The 18,899-nt window shown below is 35.6% G+C and overlaps 1 protein-coding gene across 1 annotated transcript in view; it reads right to left on the minus strand.

Moving 5' to 3' along the window:
• Positions 1 to 18,899, minus strand: part of TAF4B (TATA-box binding protein associated factor 4b) — a 127,009-nt gene that overhangs the window by 17,231 nt on the left and 90,879 nt on the right. Inside the window, exon 14 of the mRNA XM_008692810.2 lies at positions 10,277 to 10,387. Coding sequence (XP_008691032.2) covers positions 10,277 to 10,387 — 111 coding nt within the window. The remainder of the gene's footprint in view (positions 1 to 10,276; positions 10,388 to 18,899) is intronic.

An 18,899-nucleotide genomic window follows, 5' to 3' on the forward strand; every position in this document is an offset into this window, starting at 1 on the left:
ATACTCTATGGAATTCTTGGGAAAAATGCATAAACAGGAATTCAACAATATACTCTAAATGTTATCAGAAAGTACTGTTGCAATATTTAAGGCAGATATACTGCTTTCCAAGTAAACCTGCGTTTTCACTGGTAACATTTGCTGACAATCTGAACATCTACTTTGGGAAAATTTCACAGAGAAATTAACTGTCATTGGAAAGACATACTTAGCAAAGGAATTACCAACCACTTTTCCCATAAACATTAGTTTGTTGTTAATTAGCGCTCATCTATCACTTTGGAAAACCCTCTAAGGCCTGATATTTAGTATAGGCAGCCGTATATCACACAGGCAATTCTTGCTTCTCATAGTCACTAAAGTTGGAACCAAATAGCTGCATACAAGGCTGAAACAAAGAGCTACTAGTACATTAGGGAGTAAGCATAACGGTATAACTGGTCATGTGAGAATACTACAATTCAAGAAATCTGAGGAGAGTAATACTAGTCTAAATTACAGAAACAGTATGCAGAGAGACACACTTTTAAAAACTGCTTCTTGGGAGCCTGACAACTTACAGGAATCATCTTAAGGCTTGATAAGTTAAAAAAAATAATCTTTCTTAGCGTAAGCCCATTATTATGCTAACTATAATTATAACTATAATTAAAGTGCTTTGAAGGAAAAAAAAACTTACAAAGCCTCAAATATTACATATAAAACATCATTAAAACACTACTTTGCCCCAGGAGGAATGGTGACCAAAATAATTAATGGAGCAGAGGAATATAACAATAAAAATACCCAAGGAAAAGACATGGGAATCTTAAAAAGTTCACCAACAACTCTTCACAGATAATGTTATTTTATATACATTATACTAATTTCCAGTTTAACCACAAGCATCCATGGCCAAATGCTAAAAGGCCCACCATGCTAACAAGGTTCATCACTGGTGTCCTGTCACGCTCAGTTATAAGGCAGAATAGGCCAGACCAGCATATATCCAGCACAGCGGCCATAAAGAAAACTAACTCTTTGACTATAAATTCCAAGCAAGATGAGACCTAGTTCTATTCTTTTCACCACTGTACCTAAACAGTTGGGTGACTGAATAAATGAATAAGTGAATACAAATGCCATCTCTTCCAAATAGAGAATAGAAAGGAGATTAACCAAAAGCTAAGAGATAACAAATGGCATTAAGCTTTGAAAGTAATAGGGATGCCTGGGTGGCTCAGTTGGTTAAGCAGCTGCCTTCAACTCAGGTCGTGATCCCAGAGTGCTGGGATCAAGCCCCACTTTGGGCTCCCTGCTCAGTGGCGAGTCTGCTTCACCCTCTCCCTCTACCCCTCCCCTGCTCCTTCTCTCTCACTTACCCTATCAAAAAATGAACACAATCTTTTTTAAAAAAAAAAGGTTTTAAAATAACAATATCCAGTGCTGATTGAGATACTAATAAATACATACTTTCATATACTGCTGGTAGAAATACAAACTAGTTCAATTTTCATGGACAGCAATTAGCAGTAAATATTTTTTTAAAAGGAACTTTAATAATAAATATCTCATTTGACCTTGCAACTCTAGTTCTGGAAAAACAAACAAACAAAACAAAAGAAAACCCATGGGGGTGCTTGGGTGGCTCAACTGGTTAAGCATCTGCCTTTGTCTCCGGTCATGATCCCAGGGTCCTGGGACTGAGCCCCACATCGGGCTCCCTGCTTAGCGGTAGTCAGATGCTCCCTCTCCCTGCCTCTTCCCCTGCTAGTGCTCGCATGTTCTCTCGGTCAAATAAATAAATAAATAAATAAAATCTTAAAAACAAAACCATGGTCAAAGATTTAATTATAAATAGGTTCATACAATTATAAATAGGTTCATTATATTAGAAACTAAAATATGTCCAATGAGAGATGGATAAATTACAGTACGCCAACAAAATGTGTAGAAAAACATTTAATGACATGGATAAGAGGTATATATGATAATGTTAAGTAAAAAAAGTAGATTGCCAATATTCTCATTCTGTGAATTTTGTAAAAATGTGATAGGATGTGGATAATTTAATTTCCTTCTCTACATTTTCTACAATAAACATGTTTCTTGATGAAAATAAAAATTTTAAACATAAAAATTGGTGATTTTTTAAAAAAGTCCCTCTGTAAAGTGAATTTTTATCACCAATCTGAGAAATCAAAAGGTGTAAGTGATGGGAATAAGAAAGGGACACAGGAGGAGTTGACAGAAAAGGACCCACTGAAAATAAAATAGAGAAAGCAGACAGAATAGATTCCAGAGAGTGAAAGAGGTAGGCTTTGGAGCTCCTGGTGAGGTCAACGAGCAGAGAAAGGTTTGTGGAAAGGTGGGGGAAGTCCTCATTTCAGGTCAAATGAGGTATATATTACCTCTAAAATCCAAATGCGCCCCTTTCTTTGTGATGGGAGAAGTCAGCTAGATATAGCAGGTTTTGTTGTTGTTGTTGTTGTTGTTGTTTTGGTTTGGAAAAGGTACCTCAACATAGTCCAAACCACTGGATTCCTAGAAAGTTCACCAAGATAACAGGTACCTGAATTTTTGTGGGAATTATCCTCACCCTCTGGCATGCATGCACCTTACCAACAAAAGGAATTGTTATATCCAGCTCACCAAATCAAACCAGCATGGTATCAATATAATGGATCAGCATAAATGTCCTGTGGGAGACTAGCTTATGACAGAAAGCTTGATATAACCCTGAGATAAGTTAGCGGAGGTATACTGCTGACCCCACCAGTTGAAAGCAAACTAATTCTGATGGTTTTTACTAATAAGTATATAGCGAAAAACCATATGCCAGATCACTATCTGCATACTAAATGCCAGGGGTTACACTGATTTGTTCCAGCAACAAAACCCCACCTGGAACAACTGTAACTGAAGCCACCACCTGATTAAGTTTATGATAACATACCATCATTCTCCAAGATCCATCTGTCTTCTTCAATAACAAACAGATGAGTTGAATAGGGATGTGACAGGAGTGAACAAATTCTTAAGGGTAGTTCGGTAATCTCTCTAGGTAATAGTTGACTACTTAGGTAGGTTGATGACACTCTAGTGGCTTCCACCTGACTTTCTCTCACTTCCACAGGTCAGTGAACCAATATGGGATCTTGGTTAGTTGTTGTGTCTACTCTAATTATGCATTCCAGAAATATGGAAATAACCACATCGGTCCCACTGTTGATGGCCCTAAGCCAAAACTCCATTGACTGATGGAAAACAGTGGCGTTTGGGTATTCTAGAACTCATTACATTCTGAGTCAATATTCAGCAATTCCCCAAAAATCTAATTATTTCTCATTCCCCAATGTCCATTACTCTAATAAATGGCCACTGGTCTTTTGGGGGAAGCCTAGAAGGAGATCAACACCATAAATTTTTGCTATATGGCATGACCTGGTTTTCCCTTTATTTAAAGGTCATTAGATCTGTGAACTGGCTTAAGTCTAGGGACGGGTTGAGGGGCTATAATCTCTTTATTGAGGTCATCTAAGTCACACTTCTGTTCCCCAGGTCTAGAGTTCTTCTGTTTACAAAAATCAAAAAATAATTCACAAGGTTTTCCACCTATTTCAGTTGGATACTATGATCAACCACCCCATGCCAAATATCTCTGCAACTCAGACTTCTCTGATTTCTGCTTTGGCTTTACTGACTATTACAGCAACCACTGACCACTACAGTAACCATTACAGTAATCACAGCCTCACCCTTTGTTTTTTTGCAATTAAGTGCCAGTACTTGTCTCTGTCACCTGGGATTCCATTACTCCTGATGAATTCAAGGATCCTAATTTGATGGCAACAGTTATCCTTCCATTAAAAATGGTTTAACAAAAGCAGCCAACAGAGCTCTTCAAGGATGTTGTAGCTCTCCTCATGAATATATTTCTCAGAGAAAAGGAGTGTTCTCTTCTCCCCTCCCCCCCCAGGGGACATGTGTGGTCAAGTTTTGTTTCTTGGGTTTTTTTTTTAAATGAAAAATCCACTCGGGGAGCCTGGTTGGCTCATTAAGCACCTTCGGCTCAGGTCATGATCCCAGGGTCCTGGGACTGAGACCCAACTGGGCTCCCTGTTCAGTAGGGGGTCTGCTTTTCCCTCTACCTCTGCTCCTCCCTGCTGCTTGTACTCTCTCTCTTTCTCTCAAATAAACAAAATCTAAAAAAAAATATAGAAGAAAGAAAGAAAGAAAGAAAGAAAGAAAGAAAGAAAGAAAGAAAGAAAAAGAAAAATCCACCTAGCCTTCTAATCTCCTTAAACCTTTGGATAACTTCCTCTATAGTATACAAATAAAGTTCTAGGATCTATCTCAACTTTACTTAGTTTAGGCCACCTTTTAGTGTAGTTTTCAGTCTACCAACAAAGCACACTGTTAGAGCCACTCATAGCCCTCTGACTTAATACCTTTGATCTGGAATCTTAGCTTAGTAAGCCCCATCAATAAATTCAGCCTGATCCAATTCTATTCCTTCTGCTCTATTCCATTCTCACACCATTCCCCAGGTAATTTCAGGCAAAATCATTCACACTTCTTCATGGGTAACACCTAGTAGGTAGGTACCTCACACTCTGGGGGCTGTTGGAATTTAAGTGGGGTTACAGAGGTATAAAAGCAATTAGAAGTGGTGAGAGTAGGTCCTGAAGAAGATCAGCAGTCTCTTAAAAGGCAACAACCTTAAGGGAAGCCATTATAGATTCCTCAGGAGACTAACCTCCCTCAGACATGGATAGGACTGGTAAAGGTGGATAGGCAGAATTAAGGAGTCCAAGTACCCAGCTTCAATGGAATCTGCCCCTACTCCCCACCCCATTTTTCAGTTTTCCATTCTTTCCCAATGTAACCTTAATACGAGAGACCACAAAACTGGAAATTCAATTTATATTGTAACTCAGCCACCTGCAGGATTAGACTTCGGGTTTAGTTTTCAGAAATCTTTGCCTTTGGCTACAAGAGATAAGGGTTTCTTTTAGAGCAATCACAGAGGCTTTCACTCCCTTACGTGGATTTCGAGCTCAGAATCTAAAGCCTTTTCCTTCCCTAGGTTCCCCAGTGTACTTTTGAAGGGACCATTATTCTTATTTTCATGTTAAAATGTTCTGTGGCAGTAAATACGTGGTCTCCCAAAGCTGTACCTTCTACGGGCACTTGATTACTAGTGTCTACAGCTGATAAAGTTACTATTTTGCTACAGCATGCCATGGATCACCAGTGTCTCCTATGCCACTTGAAACAGGGCCATTAATGCTTTTAAATCTAATTAGACCCAAGAACCCATTCTAGAAAACCTAGAACTAATATAGGAACCCATCATTACAGTACTGTTCCTCTGTTATCAGTCAGCATTTCAACAGAGAACACTAGGAATGATACAAAATATGACATTTATAACAGAGATTTGTCCCTAAGTAATTATGAACCTGGTCAGTTTATGTCCAGCTGTTAACTCTGGTGCTGGGCCTGGCCCAGGGTTCGGAGAAGCCAACAGAGAGGATTTGGGGAAAGCTGAGGAGCTCTGAGGCTCTCCCATGCCAAGAACGTTTGTGAGCTATAGTAGCTCCCAGTGTCCCCACATGACCTTCTGAGAATAAGAATATGGCTGCAGTTTCACTTCCACCTTGCAAAATCAAAACACCTCATTGCTCACGGTAACTGGGAGCTACGCAAAAAAGGAATTCTGGGTATGTAGCTCCAGCTTAGCAAAAGTGACATAATACAAATCCACCATACCATCTTTGTCTTTTTTTTTTTTAATATTTGTTTGGATCTGTCCTAATTTTAACTTCTAACCCTTCTATTATTGTTTATGTCTGCTCTCATATTTTCAATATCCAAGGGGTCTCATTTTTTCCAGTCATTGTTAAAAATGGGTTTCTATTCTTGTTTCATGGTTGCAATACATTCTGCTGCTTTTTAAATTTTTTTCCAGTTTCCTACTGCTATGTGCCTTTTCTTCCATATTTTCCTTTTAATCTTTTATGTAAGAGGTTTCCCTTACATATCTGGTTATCCTTGCCGACATGTTCATATTTAAAAGGTACTTAACTATTAATATTTAAGGCCTCTTCTCTTGGTTAGTTACCTTTTCAGAAAGAATGCCTCTAGTCTGTAGTCAATTTCAACTCAAATACTATTAAATATTCTTACTGCTGTTTTCTCCTCTCTTCTATAGTCTTGTATATTTACGATATTTTCACTCCTATATTAACATTTAAGGGGAATTTGGGAAGAAGGAAAGATAAACCCATAATGTGCAACTCAACATATTTCATAGGAAGTCCCTGAACATAGCTGACAGAGTCAACCTTTAAATCTCTGGAAAATTTAAAAGATTTGACTACAATTTAGATTTATGTTTTATTTATGAAAAAGTGGCAGATCTGTTTATAGAAGTGTGAACTAAATAACATTTAAAAAAATATATCTCAAAATATAAGGAGTTGCTTCTTTATCTAATGTAATAACATACTCTAAATTCCAGTGATCTACGTGATATTTATAGAAAATATTAGATGACAATAAATATGTTTAAATCTCTACTAAGTCAGCTACAATAAATAACAATGCACACTTCAGAAAGTTATGGTTCCCCTGCAGCCTGGCAAAAAAGAAAGGAGGTAAAGAATGGCACTACCTGTGCCTCTCAAGAACATAAAGATTAAAGGTGTGCCTTTTCACATTAATAACTTTAATTTTGATTTCAATCAAATTTTCTAACTTATTGCTAAGCAAAGTTTCGTAAAAGTCCTTTCTCCTCTTACCCCAAGAGTTAAATTCTTACGGGGTAGGACTCTAGCCTGCCTCTAGACAGAAAGAGCATATACTATCCACTTGATAATTTTTTTGTTCTGGTTGGCAAATGAACACTATTTTAAGCAACATATACCAAACACATCAATACTATAAGCACCATGTAGCTGATTTGGTACCATAACCACTTAATTTTAAAAGAAAGATCAGCATGGGGTAACTGGGTGATGGACATTAAGGAGGGCATGTGATGTAATGAGCACTGGGTGTTACAGAAGACTGAAGAATCACTGACCTCTACCTCTGAAACTAATAATATACTATATGTTAACTGAATTTAAATAAAAATTAAAAAAAAGAAATATCAGCATTTCAAGCCAATTAAACAATTAAATGTTCTCGAGAGACTTTATTTATGTTTGTAAAAAAGCACTGAAAGTTAAACTGCATGCTGACGTTTCAAGATTCGGACTTTCACAGCTCCAAAATTCCTTTTATGTATAATGATGTGCTTTTTTTAGATGTTATGAAGTTAAAATAAAACCTATCTTTATATTCAACAAAAATTAAGAAATACCGTTAAAAATGATGGATCATTAATAAGCTACATGCACTATCTGAAAATATTGCTAATAGGAAAAAAGATCCTTTCTAATCCAAGGATCCAAAATTAACACAGGAAACAAAGTTATTGTTTTAGTAGTCCCAAGGACCACAAACACATCACCTAAACAATATACATAAACAATACAAACATGCAAACACTCTAAATCTTACAGTAGGTCCTAATTTACTGTATAAGTATCTGTACAGCCTGTTATTAATTTAAAAGCTAATTTCATATATACATATGTATAAGCATCTGTACAGCTGTTATTAATTTAAAAGCTAATTTCATATATATAACATCAAACCACAGCAGTAAATTAAGGGCAAATTTAAGTACTCCTAAGTAGTAAATTTTAACTATTTTCTTTTTAATGTCACCAGGTTTATGGTAAAAATATCTGATCCAAAGTGGTAAATGGTACTTGTTGCTTTTTGCTAGGGTAATACATAAATAGCTACACATAGATACATAACAATAGAACAGTCCTGCACTAATACAGTAGCTTCTAGCTACATGTAACTATTAAAATTTACATTAATTTTAAAAACTTAAAACTATTTCTCAGTCAGTAGCCATACTTTAATTGCTCAACAGTTGTATGTAGCCATTCGAGACACCACGGATAGAACATTTTTAACACCACAAGTTCTATTAGATAGCACTGGACCAGAGTATATTAACAAACTCAATACATATGGGAATTTGTATTCAATACAAAATTTGTGTGATAAAGGTAGCATTTGAAATCAGTGAGGAAAGAAATATTGAGTAAATAGTGTTGGGACAATTTGTGAGCCTGGGGGAAAACAAAGGAAGACTAAGGGAATTAAGCTAAAGCCATATTTCAACTCCTACTCAAAAGAAATTCTGGATGAATCAAAGATTTATAGTTAAAAGGTAAAATGATAAATGTATTAACACATTAATTCTCCTTAAGAAAGGCCTTCCCAAATAGAATGGAAGTCCAGAAGACAAAAAAGATTTTCTTTTTAGGAAAATAAAAACTTTTAGAAGAATATAGCCCAGACACACTGGGAAAAAATAAAAATAATAAAAAAAAGGAGGTGGTGGGGGGTGGGGGGAATGTGGTGTGTTCCATTTTCTTAATCAATTGAAAAATATAACTCAGTGGAAAAAAGGAAATTTAAAATGCCAATATACATAGGAAAAGCCTGCTTAATTTTACTTGTAATTTAAATATTCTATTAAAAATTGCATTTTCAACAATCTAAGGGCAAAGATAATCCCCAGTGTTAATGAGAGTGTGGGAAAGTAGACACTAATGGATGTAAAAACTGATACAACTTATTCCGAGGGTCATTTTTGTTTAACAAACATCAAAAGCAACAAATAATAATTAAGAATAAAATGATACTGAGTCTAGAAATGACTTTAAAATAACCTGAGAGATAAAAAAACTTACCTGAGAAAGTTGGTATGTATATAAATAAAGACTGGGAATAAACTGATAGTAGGTGTAACAGGGTGGTGGGTATATGCGGATTCATTATACTATTCTATCATTGTGTGTTAGAATTTTTCCAAAAAGTTATTCCTATTATGCACAGCCTTTAAACCAGGAATTCCATTTTTAGGAATTTAGCCTATAGTTACATTGGACAAACAACAATGTCAGTACAAGAACGTTCTGCAAAAAAACCCTAAATTTCCATTAAAGGACAGGTTGATAAGTTACATTTATCTAAACATAGTAATGTCCTATATATCTTTAAAAAGTATAGAGGTCAATGATATGAGGGAGATTATGGAAAAAGATCCTGGAAAAAGGAGAAACATCAAGCACAGAACAGAAACTCTAGTTTGAACACATTTAAGTAAAAACAAAGTCAAACACGTGGATTTGTGAACACCCATGAGACACGTGTCCATATTCATAACAAATTTCTGGAAGGCTATGTCGAAATCTTAATAATGGCTATGTCTGGTTGGGCAGGAGATGGGGGATTAGACATCTGTGAGAAGGAAACACTTATTCTTCAACATTTTTTTATACTGTGATTTTCTGGGGGGGCATGTGAACACACTGTATTCACTACATTTATAATGAAAAACAACTGATTTTTAAGTCCTTCTTCTACTGAGATGATTGTCATTCATTTAGGAACTGTCAGTGTTCAGGGTCAATGTGAGGGAGGAGCTTGTCTCAAAGCACATTAAATCTGACAGAGCAAAACAGATGAGCCGTGACTCTTGTATTGCTGACCCTATCTCAGGGCTCTTACCGTACCTGTATCTCACCCTGATGATCAATTCGTAAATGTACCATTACATCAAATATTTGCTCTTAAAGATGTAAGTAAGATCCCTCCTTGGTGCTAGTCAAACAATTAACAACTCATATTGAGTATATAAGTGCCTGGTTCTGTGGGGGAATACAAATGAATAGGATTATAGTCTTGCTCAAAAAGTTTAAAACCTTACAAAGAAAAAATATGCATCCTGTGTGGAACAGAGACTAATTTGCCATGCAAACACATTATGTATTGAGACAAGGAGAAGTCAATGAAGAAATGAATAGCTGGGGTTCATGCAGGAAATAAACAGGGCAGATTTGATCTTAAGAGGTGAGCTAGATTTAGATACACTGCAGGAAGAGGATTACATAAGACCATTGGAAAGAATGTACAGAAATAAAAAACTAAGATAGTGAGACTCAGTATAAAATAAGTAATCAGCAGGAGTAAAGTTCAAAGTGATATATATCCTAAAAACCAGGAAAAATTAAGATTTTGTAAAACAGGCAAAGGAGAGTTTTAACAAGCATTTGGCAGCACCAGCATGCTAGGTAGGGTAAACTATCTACACGTCTTTGCTTCCTTTTGGTTTGCTCTCTTGACACGAAAAATAAAATAACAAACGTTACTTCAATACCTCACTTCCAGACCCAGATTCTAGTGGTCTCTTCTTTCTTGGTCCAATAGCTGCAAGAGCTGTGAGGTTAGCATCTCTATGCTGTATCTGCGCAAGCTCCAACTGCTGTAACTAGAAGATGGAATAAGGAAAAAAAAAAAAGAATGTTACACACAGTCACGCTCAAGGGGGGGAAGAAACTGATCACTAAGCCTACTTCTGTGTTCTTCACCAAGTAAGTTACAGTATAAAATAAATATTAGATTCCCCTAATAGCCAAGAGCACATCATTTCCTGATGCCTTCACTCCAACAAACTCTTTAGTCCTGAATATACAAACCGAAGAGGCAGAATTTAGGTAAGGAAGAGGTATAGAAGAAAAACAAGAAAGAAAGGCATCTAGAGATTAATTTCTTCTTACTTTAATCACAGATAAGAAATGCCTAAAGAATAAATTGACCAGTAAATTGGAGAGAAATTGGCGAAACAATAGTCAACCTTTTCGGATTAAAAGAAAATCACTGGAAAATAAACACAATTTTGTTCTATGCTGTATGATTTACAAACTACCTCCTTAAAAATTAACCCATTTAACTCTCACAACCACACTGAAAAGTATATATTAATTACTATAATGGGATATGAAAATTATACAGGTATTCATCTTTTTTTTTTTTTTAACTAAGGAAGACATGCTCTAAGAGCTTAGGAAAACTTTATAAAGGTCATGTAAATAATAAGTGGTGGAAAGAGAACTCAGACCCAAGTGTTCTTGTAACAAGCCCTCTCTATATATCACACTTTTGCATGGATTTACTCTACATTAATCTTCATGCCAAAAATTGAAAGTACTCCTCAGCAAAGCAGGGATAGAGGGAACATATCTCAACATCATAAAGGCCATATATGAAAGACCCACAGCTAATACCATCCTCAATGGGGAAAAACTGAGAGCTTTTCCCCTAGAGTCAGGAACAAGACAGGGATGTCCACTCTCACCATTGTTATTTAATATAGTACTGCAAGTCCTAGCCTCAGCAACCAGACAACAAAAAGAAATAAAATGCATCCAAATTGGGGAAGAAGTAAAACTTTCACTATTCACAGATGACATGACATTCTATGTAAAAAACCCAAAAGAGTCCACCCCAAAATTGCTAGAACTCGTACAGGAATTCAGCAAAGTGGCAGGATATAAAATCAATGTACAGAAATCAGTTGCATTTTTATACACTGAGACAGAAGAAAGAGAAATTAAGGAGTTGATCCAATTTACAACTGCACCAAAAACCATAAGATACCTAGAAATAAACCTAACCAAAGAGGCAAGAATTTATACTCAGAAAACTATAGAACACTCACTCATGAAAGAAACTGAGGAAGACACAAAGAAATGGAAAAACATTCCATGCTCATGGATTGGAAGAGCAAATATTGTTAAAATGTCTATGTTACCTAGAGCAATCTATACATTCAATGCAATCCCTATCAAAATACCATCAACTTTTCTCACAGAGGACAAATAAACCTGAAATTGTATGGAACCAGAAAAGACCCAGAAGAGACAAAGGAATGTTGGGGGGAAAAAACCCAAAAACAAAAACCAAAGCTGATGGCATCACAATTCTGGACATCAATCTCTATTACAAAGCTGTGATCATCAAGACAGTATGGTACTGGCACAAAAACAGACACACAGATCAATGGAACAGAAGAGAGAACCCAGAAATGGACCCACAACTATATAGTCAACTAATCTTTAACAAAGCAGGAAAGAATATCCAATGGAAAAAAGACAGTCTCTTCAAGAAATGGTGTTGGGAAAACTGGACAGCCACATGCAAAAGAATGAAAGTAGACCTCTTTCTTATACAAAAATAAATTAAAATGGATTAAAGACCTAAATGTGAGACAGGAAACCATCAAAATCCTAGAGGAGAAAAAAGGCAGTAACCTTTCTGACCTTGGCCATAGCAACTTCTTACTAGACACACCCCCAGAGGCAAGGGAAACAAAAGCAAAAATGAACTATAAGGACTTCATCAAGTTAAAAAAGTTTCTGCACAGTGAAGGAAACAATCAACAAAACTAAAAGGCAACTGACAGAATAGGAGAACATATCTGCAGATGACATATCTGATAAAGGGTTAGTATCCAAAATCTATAAAGAACTTATCAAACTCAACACCCAAAAAATAAATTATCCAGGTAAGAAATGGGCAGAAGACATGACCAAACATTTTTCCAAAGAAGACACAGAAATGGCTAACAGACACATGAAAAGAGGTTTAACATAACTCATCATCAGGGAAATACAAATCAAAACCATAAGGAGATACTACCTCGCATCTGTCAGAATGGCTAAAATTAACAACACAGGAAACAACAGAAGTTGTTGCAGAAAAAGGGGAACCCTCTTACAATGTTGGTGGGAACGCAAGCTGGTACAGCCACTCTAGAAAACAGTATGGAGGTTACTTAAAAAGTTAAAAATAGAGATGTGCCTGGGTGGTTCAGTCGGTTAAGCATCTGCCTTCGGCTCAGGTCATGATCTCCCTGGGATCGGGTCCGCATTGGGCTCCCTACTCAGCGGGGGAGTTTGCTTCTCTCTTTCCCCCTCCCCCTGCTCATGTTTGCGTGCTCTCTCTCTCTCTCTAATAATAAAATCTTTAAAAAAAATTTAAAAATAGAACTACCCTACGACCCAGCAGTTGCACTGCTAGGTATTTCCCCAAAGGATACAAAAATAAAGATTCAAAGGGGCACATGTAACCCGATGTTTATAACAGCATTATCAACAACAGCTAAACTATGGAAAGAGCCCAAATGTCTATCAATTGATGAATGAATAAAGAAGATGTGTGTGTGTGTGTGTGTGTGTGTGTGTGTGTGTGTGTGATGGAATATTACTCAGCCATAAAAAAGAATGAAATCTTGACATTTGCAATGACACGGATGGAACCAGAATGTATTATGCTAAGCAAAATAAAATATTTCAGTCAGAGAAAGACAAATACCATATAATTTTACTCATTTGTGGAATTTAAGAAATAAAACAGATGGATATAGGGGAAGAGAAAAAGAGACGGGGAAACAAACCATAAGAGACTCTTAACTAGACAACAAACTGAGAGGTGATGGAGGGGAGGTGGGTGGGGGGGATGGGCTAAATGGGTGATGGGTGTTAAGGAGTTCACTTGTTTTGATGAGTACTGGGTGTTACATGTAAGTGATGAATCATTAAATTCTACACCTGAAACCAATCTTACCATATATGTTAACTTAAATTTAAATAAAAACTTGAAATTAAAAAAAAAAAGGAGGGTCAGCATTTGTTCTACTCAGGTTTTCAACTGAAAACAAAAAAAAAATTGAAAGTATTATTTTGTTGTACAGTTTTTATCATAATTAACCCAGAATACCCAAATCTACAAGGTATAATTATTTAGTACATGGGTACTAAAGTATGCAGAGATACTCATGAAAGATCCTCAATTAAAAGGCAGATTAGACATTGAAACTGGAAAATAAATGCATGAAATACAGCATCATTTCATGAAGGCAGGTGAGTGTCAAAAAGTATTCATAATAATAATAATAATAATAATCATAATAATAACAAACAAGTCAAAATAAAATATCACTACATGGGTCCTTAAGCTTCTCCAGAAGAGGAAGAATGTTCAATTACCATCAAAATCTTATTACAATGGAGGGAAAAGAAAGAACCTGGCACTGGTTGCTAGATAAATATTCAAATAAGATCAGGCTCCATGATAGCCAACTGAAATAACCTATTGAGGAACTCTATACACACACACACACACACACACACACACACACACACACACACACCATGAAGATATTCTTTTAAAAAGGGCACTGACCAAATTCTGAACATATTAAAACAAGAGCAGGATGAAAATAGGAAATAGTTTGTGGTGAAATAGGCAGTCTCAAGGAGACACAAACTAAAGATCACTTCAGATTATTTTATAATAGTAGAAGAAAGACCAAAAATAAGCCATAGGTAACTAAGTCTTTAGTAAAGAAGAAAACACAACTTTAAAAAAAAACAATTCTCCATTTGCTTCACAAATTACAGGGCAGAAATTCCTCTTTTAAATTGTGGATTCACTTATATATAAACTGCTAGAAAACAGTTTTCAGGAGTTAGAGACTATCTTTTGTTGATGCTGGCCTTTTAAATAAAATATATAGTCTTAGAATCTGATGCTGTCATAGTCTGGAACTTCTAGATGACAAAATACAATTTTAGTTAATCTACCCTGCAGCACAAATCAAACAAACTATTTTTTTTTAATATTGTATTTATTTATTTGACAGAGAGACAGCCAGCGAGAGGGGGAACATTAGCAGGGGGAGTGGGAGAGGAGGAAGCAGGCTTCCCAGTGGAGCAGGGAGCCCGATGCAGGGCTCAATCCCAGGACTCCGGGATCATGCCCTGAGCTGACGGCAGACGCTTAACAACTGAGCCACCCAAGCGCCCCACAACAAACTGTATTTTAAAATCTTTCCCTGGAGAAAAATGGCATGTGCAAGATAGTTACAACAAATAAAAAGTTTTTAAATTGACCTTTGTCATCAAATTTCCACACCTATGTAGTAAAACACTTTCTCCCACTCTGCAAAATTATACTTTGGTTTTCTGAAATCTCACATAAAATGTTACAATTTTTGCAAAACTCTAACAAAAACTAAAACTGACCATAGTTTTGGTTTGCCCTATGTTACAACAAACTTTCTCAAGAACAATGTATCTTGGCCAACACAATAGAGGAAAAACTAGGCATTTTTAACCAGAACAGAAGAACATTTTGGGCATTAATGCAGATTTGGCATACACAAGTGGGGAAAGACGATATGTAAGCTGAGTTCAGTAAAAACAGCCAGGCACTGAGTTAGAGGCTTGTGGGTAGAAACAGGATTGAAAGTGACAAGATTATCTACATAGAAAACCTCAAGTCAGCTACAAAAAACTCCCAAAAAACCAAAAACAAAAATCCTCCTAGGACTAATAAATGAATTTAGTAATGTTGCAAGATGCAAGGTGAACATACACAATGATCATTTCTAAATACTATTCAGGTACAATTGGAAACTTAGGTATAAACCTAAAACCTATGGATATTTGTACACGATAAATCACAAAATGCAGATGAAAGAAATAAAACACAAATGGAAAGACATACTGTGTTAACGGACAGCAAGACTCAACATTGTAAACATTTCAATTCTCTCAGAATTTTTATAGATTTAACACAATTCCAATAAAATTTTTTTTACACATATGGATAAGTTGATTCTAAAATTTATATGGAGGGGCACCTGGATGGCTCGGTTGGTTAAGCAACTGACTCTTGGGGACATCTGAATGGCTCAGTCGGTTAGGCAGCTGCCTTCGGCTCAGGTCATGATCCCAGAGTCCTGGGATCCAGTCCCACACCAGGCTCCTTGCTCGGCAGGGAGTCTGCTTCTCCCTCTGCCTGCCTCTCCCCCTTTTGTACTCTCTCTCTGTCTCTCTCTGTCTCTGACAAATAAATAAAATCTTAAAAAAAAAAAGCAACTGACTCTTGATCTCAGCTCAGGTCTTGATCTCAGGTTGTCAGTTCAAGCCCCCCAGTGTGGAGCCCACTTAAAAATAAATAAATAAGGGGCACCTGGGTGGTTTAGTCGGTTAAGTGTCTGCCTTCGGCTCAGGTCATGATCTTGGGGTCCTGGGATCAAGCCCTGCATTGGACTCTGATTCCTCCTCTTCTTGTACCCCTCCATCCTGCTTGTGCTCTCTCTTGGTATCTCTCTCTCGAATAAGTACATAAATCTTAATGAAATGAACGACTAAAGTAAATTTTATATGGAAAGGCAAAGAACTAGAAAAGCTAAATTAATTTTGAAGAAAAGGGAACAAAATTGAAAGAATTACACCATCTGATTTTAGGAATTACTTATAGAGGGCTACAGTAATCAAAATTATATGGTACAGATAAAGGAATAGACACAAAGAATAATGAGACAGAATAAAGAATCAAGCAACATATCCATATAAATAACGGCTAACTGATTTTTGACCAGGGTGGAAAACAACTCAACTGAGAAAGCATAAAGCATAGTGTTTTCAACAAATGTTGAAGCAACTGGACATTACATGTGAAAAAAATAAATCTTGACATTAAACCTCACAGCTTATACAAGAATTAACTCAAAATGTAAACTATAAGCTTCTAGCAAAAAGTGTAAGAGAAAATCTTTATGACTTAAGGCCTAGCAAAGAGTTCTTAAAACATGGCACCCAAAGCAGGTCCATTAATGAAAAACCAAAAACCCTGACAAATTAGACTTCATATAAATTAGAAAAGTTTGCACTTTAAAAGACATAGTTAAGAGAACAAAAACCCCACACTATCTAATTTCTCTGTCTCCAAATTCTATATGCCTTTTCTTTTTCTTGCTTTATTGTATTGGCAATATAATACTGACTAATAGTGATGAAAGCAGACATCTTTGCCTTTTTCCTAATCTTTGGAAGAAAGTATTTGGTCATTTCACCATTAAGAATAACATTAATAGTAGGGTTTTAATAGCTGCCCTTTATCAGACTGAATTCTATTCCTGGATTCTTGAAAGTTATTCTTATTAATACATGTTGAAATCTATCTAATGTATTTCTGCATCAACTGACATGATCTTTCTTAGACTGTTAATATGGTAGATTATATTCCCTGATTTTTAATTATTAATCCAGCTTTGTATTCCTGAGGTAAACTCCACTTGGTCACGATATATTATTTTTATACATTACTAGATTTGATTTGCTAATATTTTTTGAACGTGTTTACATCTATGTTGACAAAGGACACAGAAATGTAGTCTTCTTATTTTTGTAATGTTTTTCTGGTTTGTTTTTAGGGTAACGCTGGTTTCATAAAATGAACTGGAAGAGTTTTTAACTCTTGCGTGTTCTGAAAGAGATTGTGTAGATGTGGTGTTAATTCTTCTGAAAATGTTTGGGAGAATTTACTAAGTAAAATCATCTGTGCCTGGAGACTTCTTTATTAAAAAGTTTTAATTATAAATTCAATTCATTTAATAATTATAGAACTACTGTGGTTAGCTACTTCTCTTGGCTAAATTTTGACAGCTTGCGCTTTTCAAGAGACTGGTTATTTTATCTAAGTTGTCAAACTACTTACATGTAGTTGTTCATCTGTATTCCCTTATCCTTTTGACATCTGCAGAGTCTGTAGTGATTTTCCATCTCTTTTTTCCTGATATTGGTGATTTATATCTTCTTTTTTCTTTGCCAGTCTTACTAGAGATTTATCAATTTTGTTGATCAAAGAAGCAGCTTTTGGTTTTATTGATCTTCTCTATTTTTTTCTTCTGTTAGTTGAAGTCATGGTTTTCTGCTTTTACCTTTATTATTTCTCTTCTTCTGCTTGCTTTGGTTGTATACTGCTCTTCTTTTACCAGTTTAAGGTAAAAGCTTAGATTATTGATTTGAGATCTTTCTTCTCTAAAATGAGCATTTTTTCTATCCTTTTAGTTTAACTTATCAACATCATTACATTTGAAGTGAGTTTTTTGCAGATAGATACAGGTTAGTCATAGTTTTTAAATCCATTCTGACAATCTCTATTTTTTAATTGGTACATTTAGACCATTTACACTTAATATAATGACTTAGCCATGTTTCGATTTAGGTGTACCATTTTATTATTTGTTTCCTGTTGTTCCCTTTGTTTTTCATTTGTTTCCCTTTTCCTATTTCTTTTGGGTTATTCAAACATTTTTAATATTTTATCTTTTTTTTTTTTTACTATATCTCTAGTTTTTTAAATTTTATTTTAGTGGTGGCTCTAGAGATTACAATACACTTACTTAAATTTTCAGCCTACTCAGAATTAGTATTTTACCACTTCAAGTGGAATATAGACACCTTACTTTGTTATAGTTGCTTTATATATTATATATAATACACACACACACACACACAGTGAAAATCCCTGACAATAATTTTTGCTTTCAATATTTTAAAAAGCTCAAAAGCAGAAGACTAGTCTTTCACACCATTTCTGTTGCTCTTTCTTCATTCTTGATGTTTAAAGGTTCCCTTTGGTATCATTTCGATTCATTCTGAAGAAATTCAACTTCCTTAGATAATTCTTTTAAAGCAGGTCTGCTGGCAACAGATTCTGCTCTTGTTCCTTCATCTGACAATGTCTTTATTTCACTTTCATTCCTACAGGGTATTTTCACAGGATATAGCATTCTGGGTTGCCTGACAGTTCTTTTCTTACTGTACTTTAAAAGTATGTTGCTACTTTCTTTTTGGTCTCCATGGTTTCTGATAAGAAATACACAATCATTTGAATTGCTGTTCCCTTATTGGAAAAGTGTACATTTCTCTAGCTAGTTTCAAGAATTTTTTTCTATGTCTTTAGTTTTCTAAGACTAGATGTGACTGAACCTGAGTTTCTCTGTGATTATCATGTTTGGGAGTTCATCAAGCTTCTACAATCTTTAGGTCTGTCTTTCTCTAAATTTGGGGGGTTGTTAGCCATTATTTTTTCAAACATATTTTCAGCATCTTACTCTTTGTCTTCTGAGACTTCAGTAACATTAA

The sequence above is a fragment of the Ursus maritimus genome, unplaced genomic scaffold (assembly GCF_017311325.1).
Source record: "Ursus maritimus isolate PB19 unplaced genomic scaffold, ASM1731132v1 scaffold_18, whole genome shotgun sequence".
Classification (NCBI taxonomy): domain Eukaryota; kingdom Metazoa; phylum Chordata; class Mammalia; order Carnivora; family Ursidae; genus Ursus; species Ursus maritimus.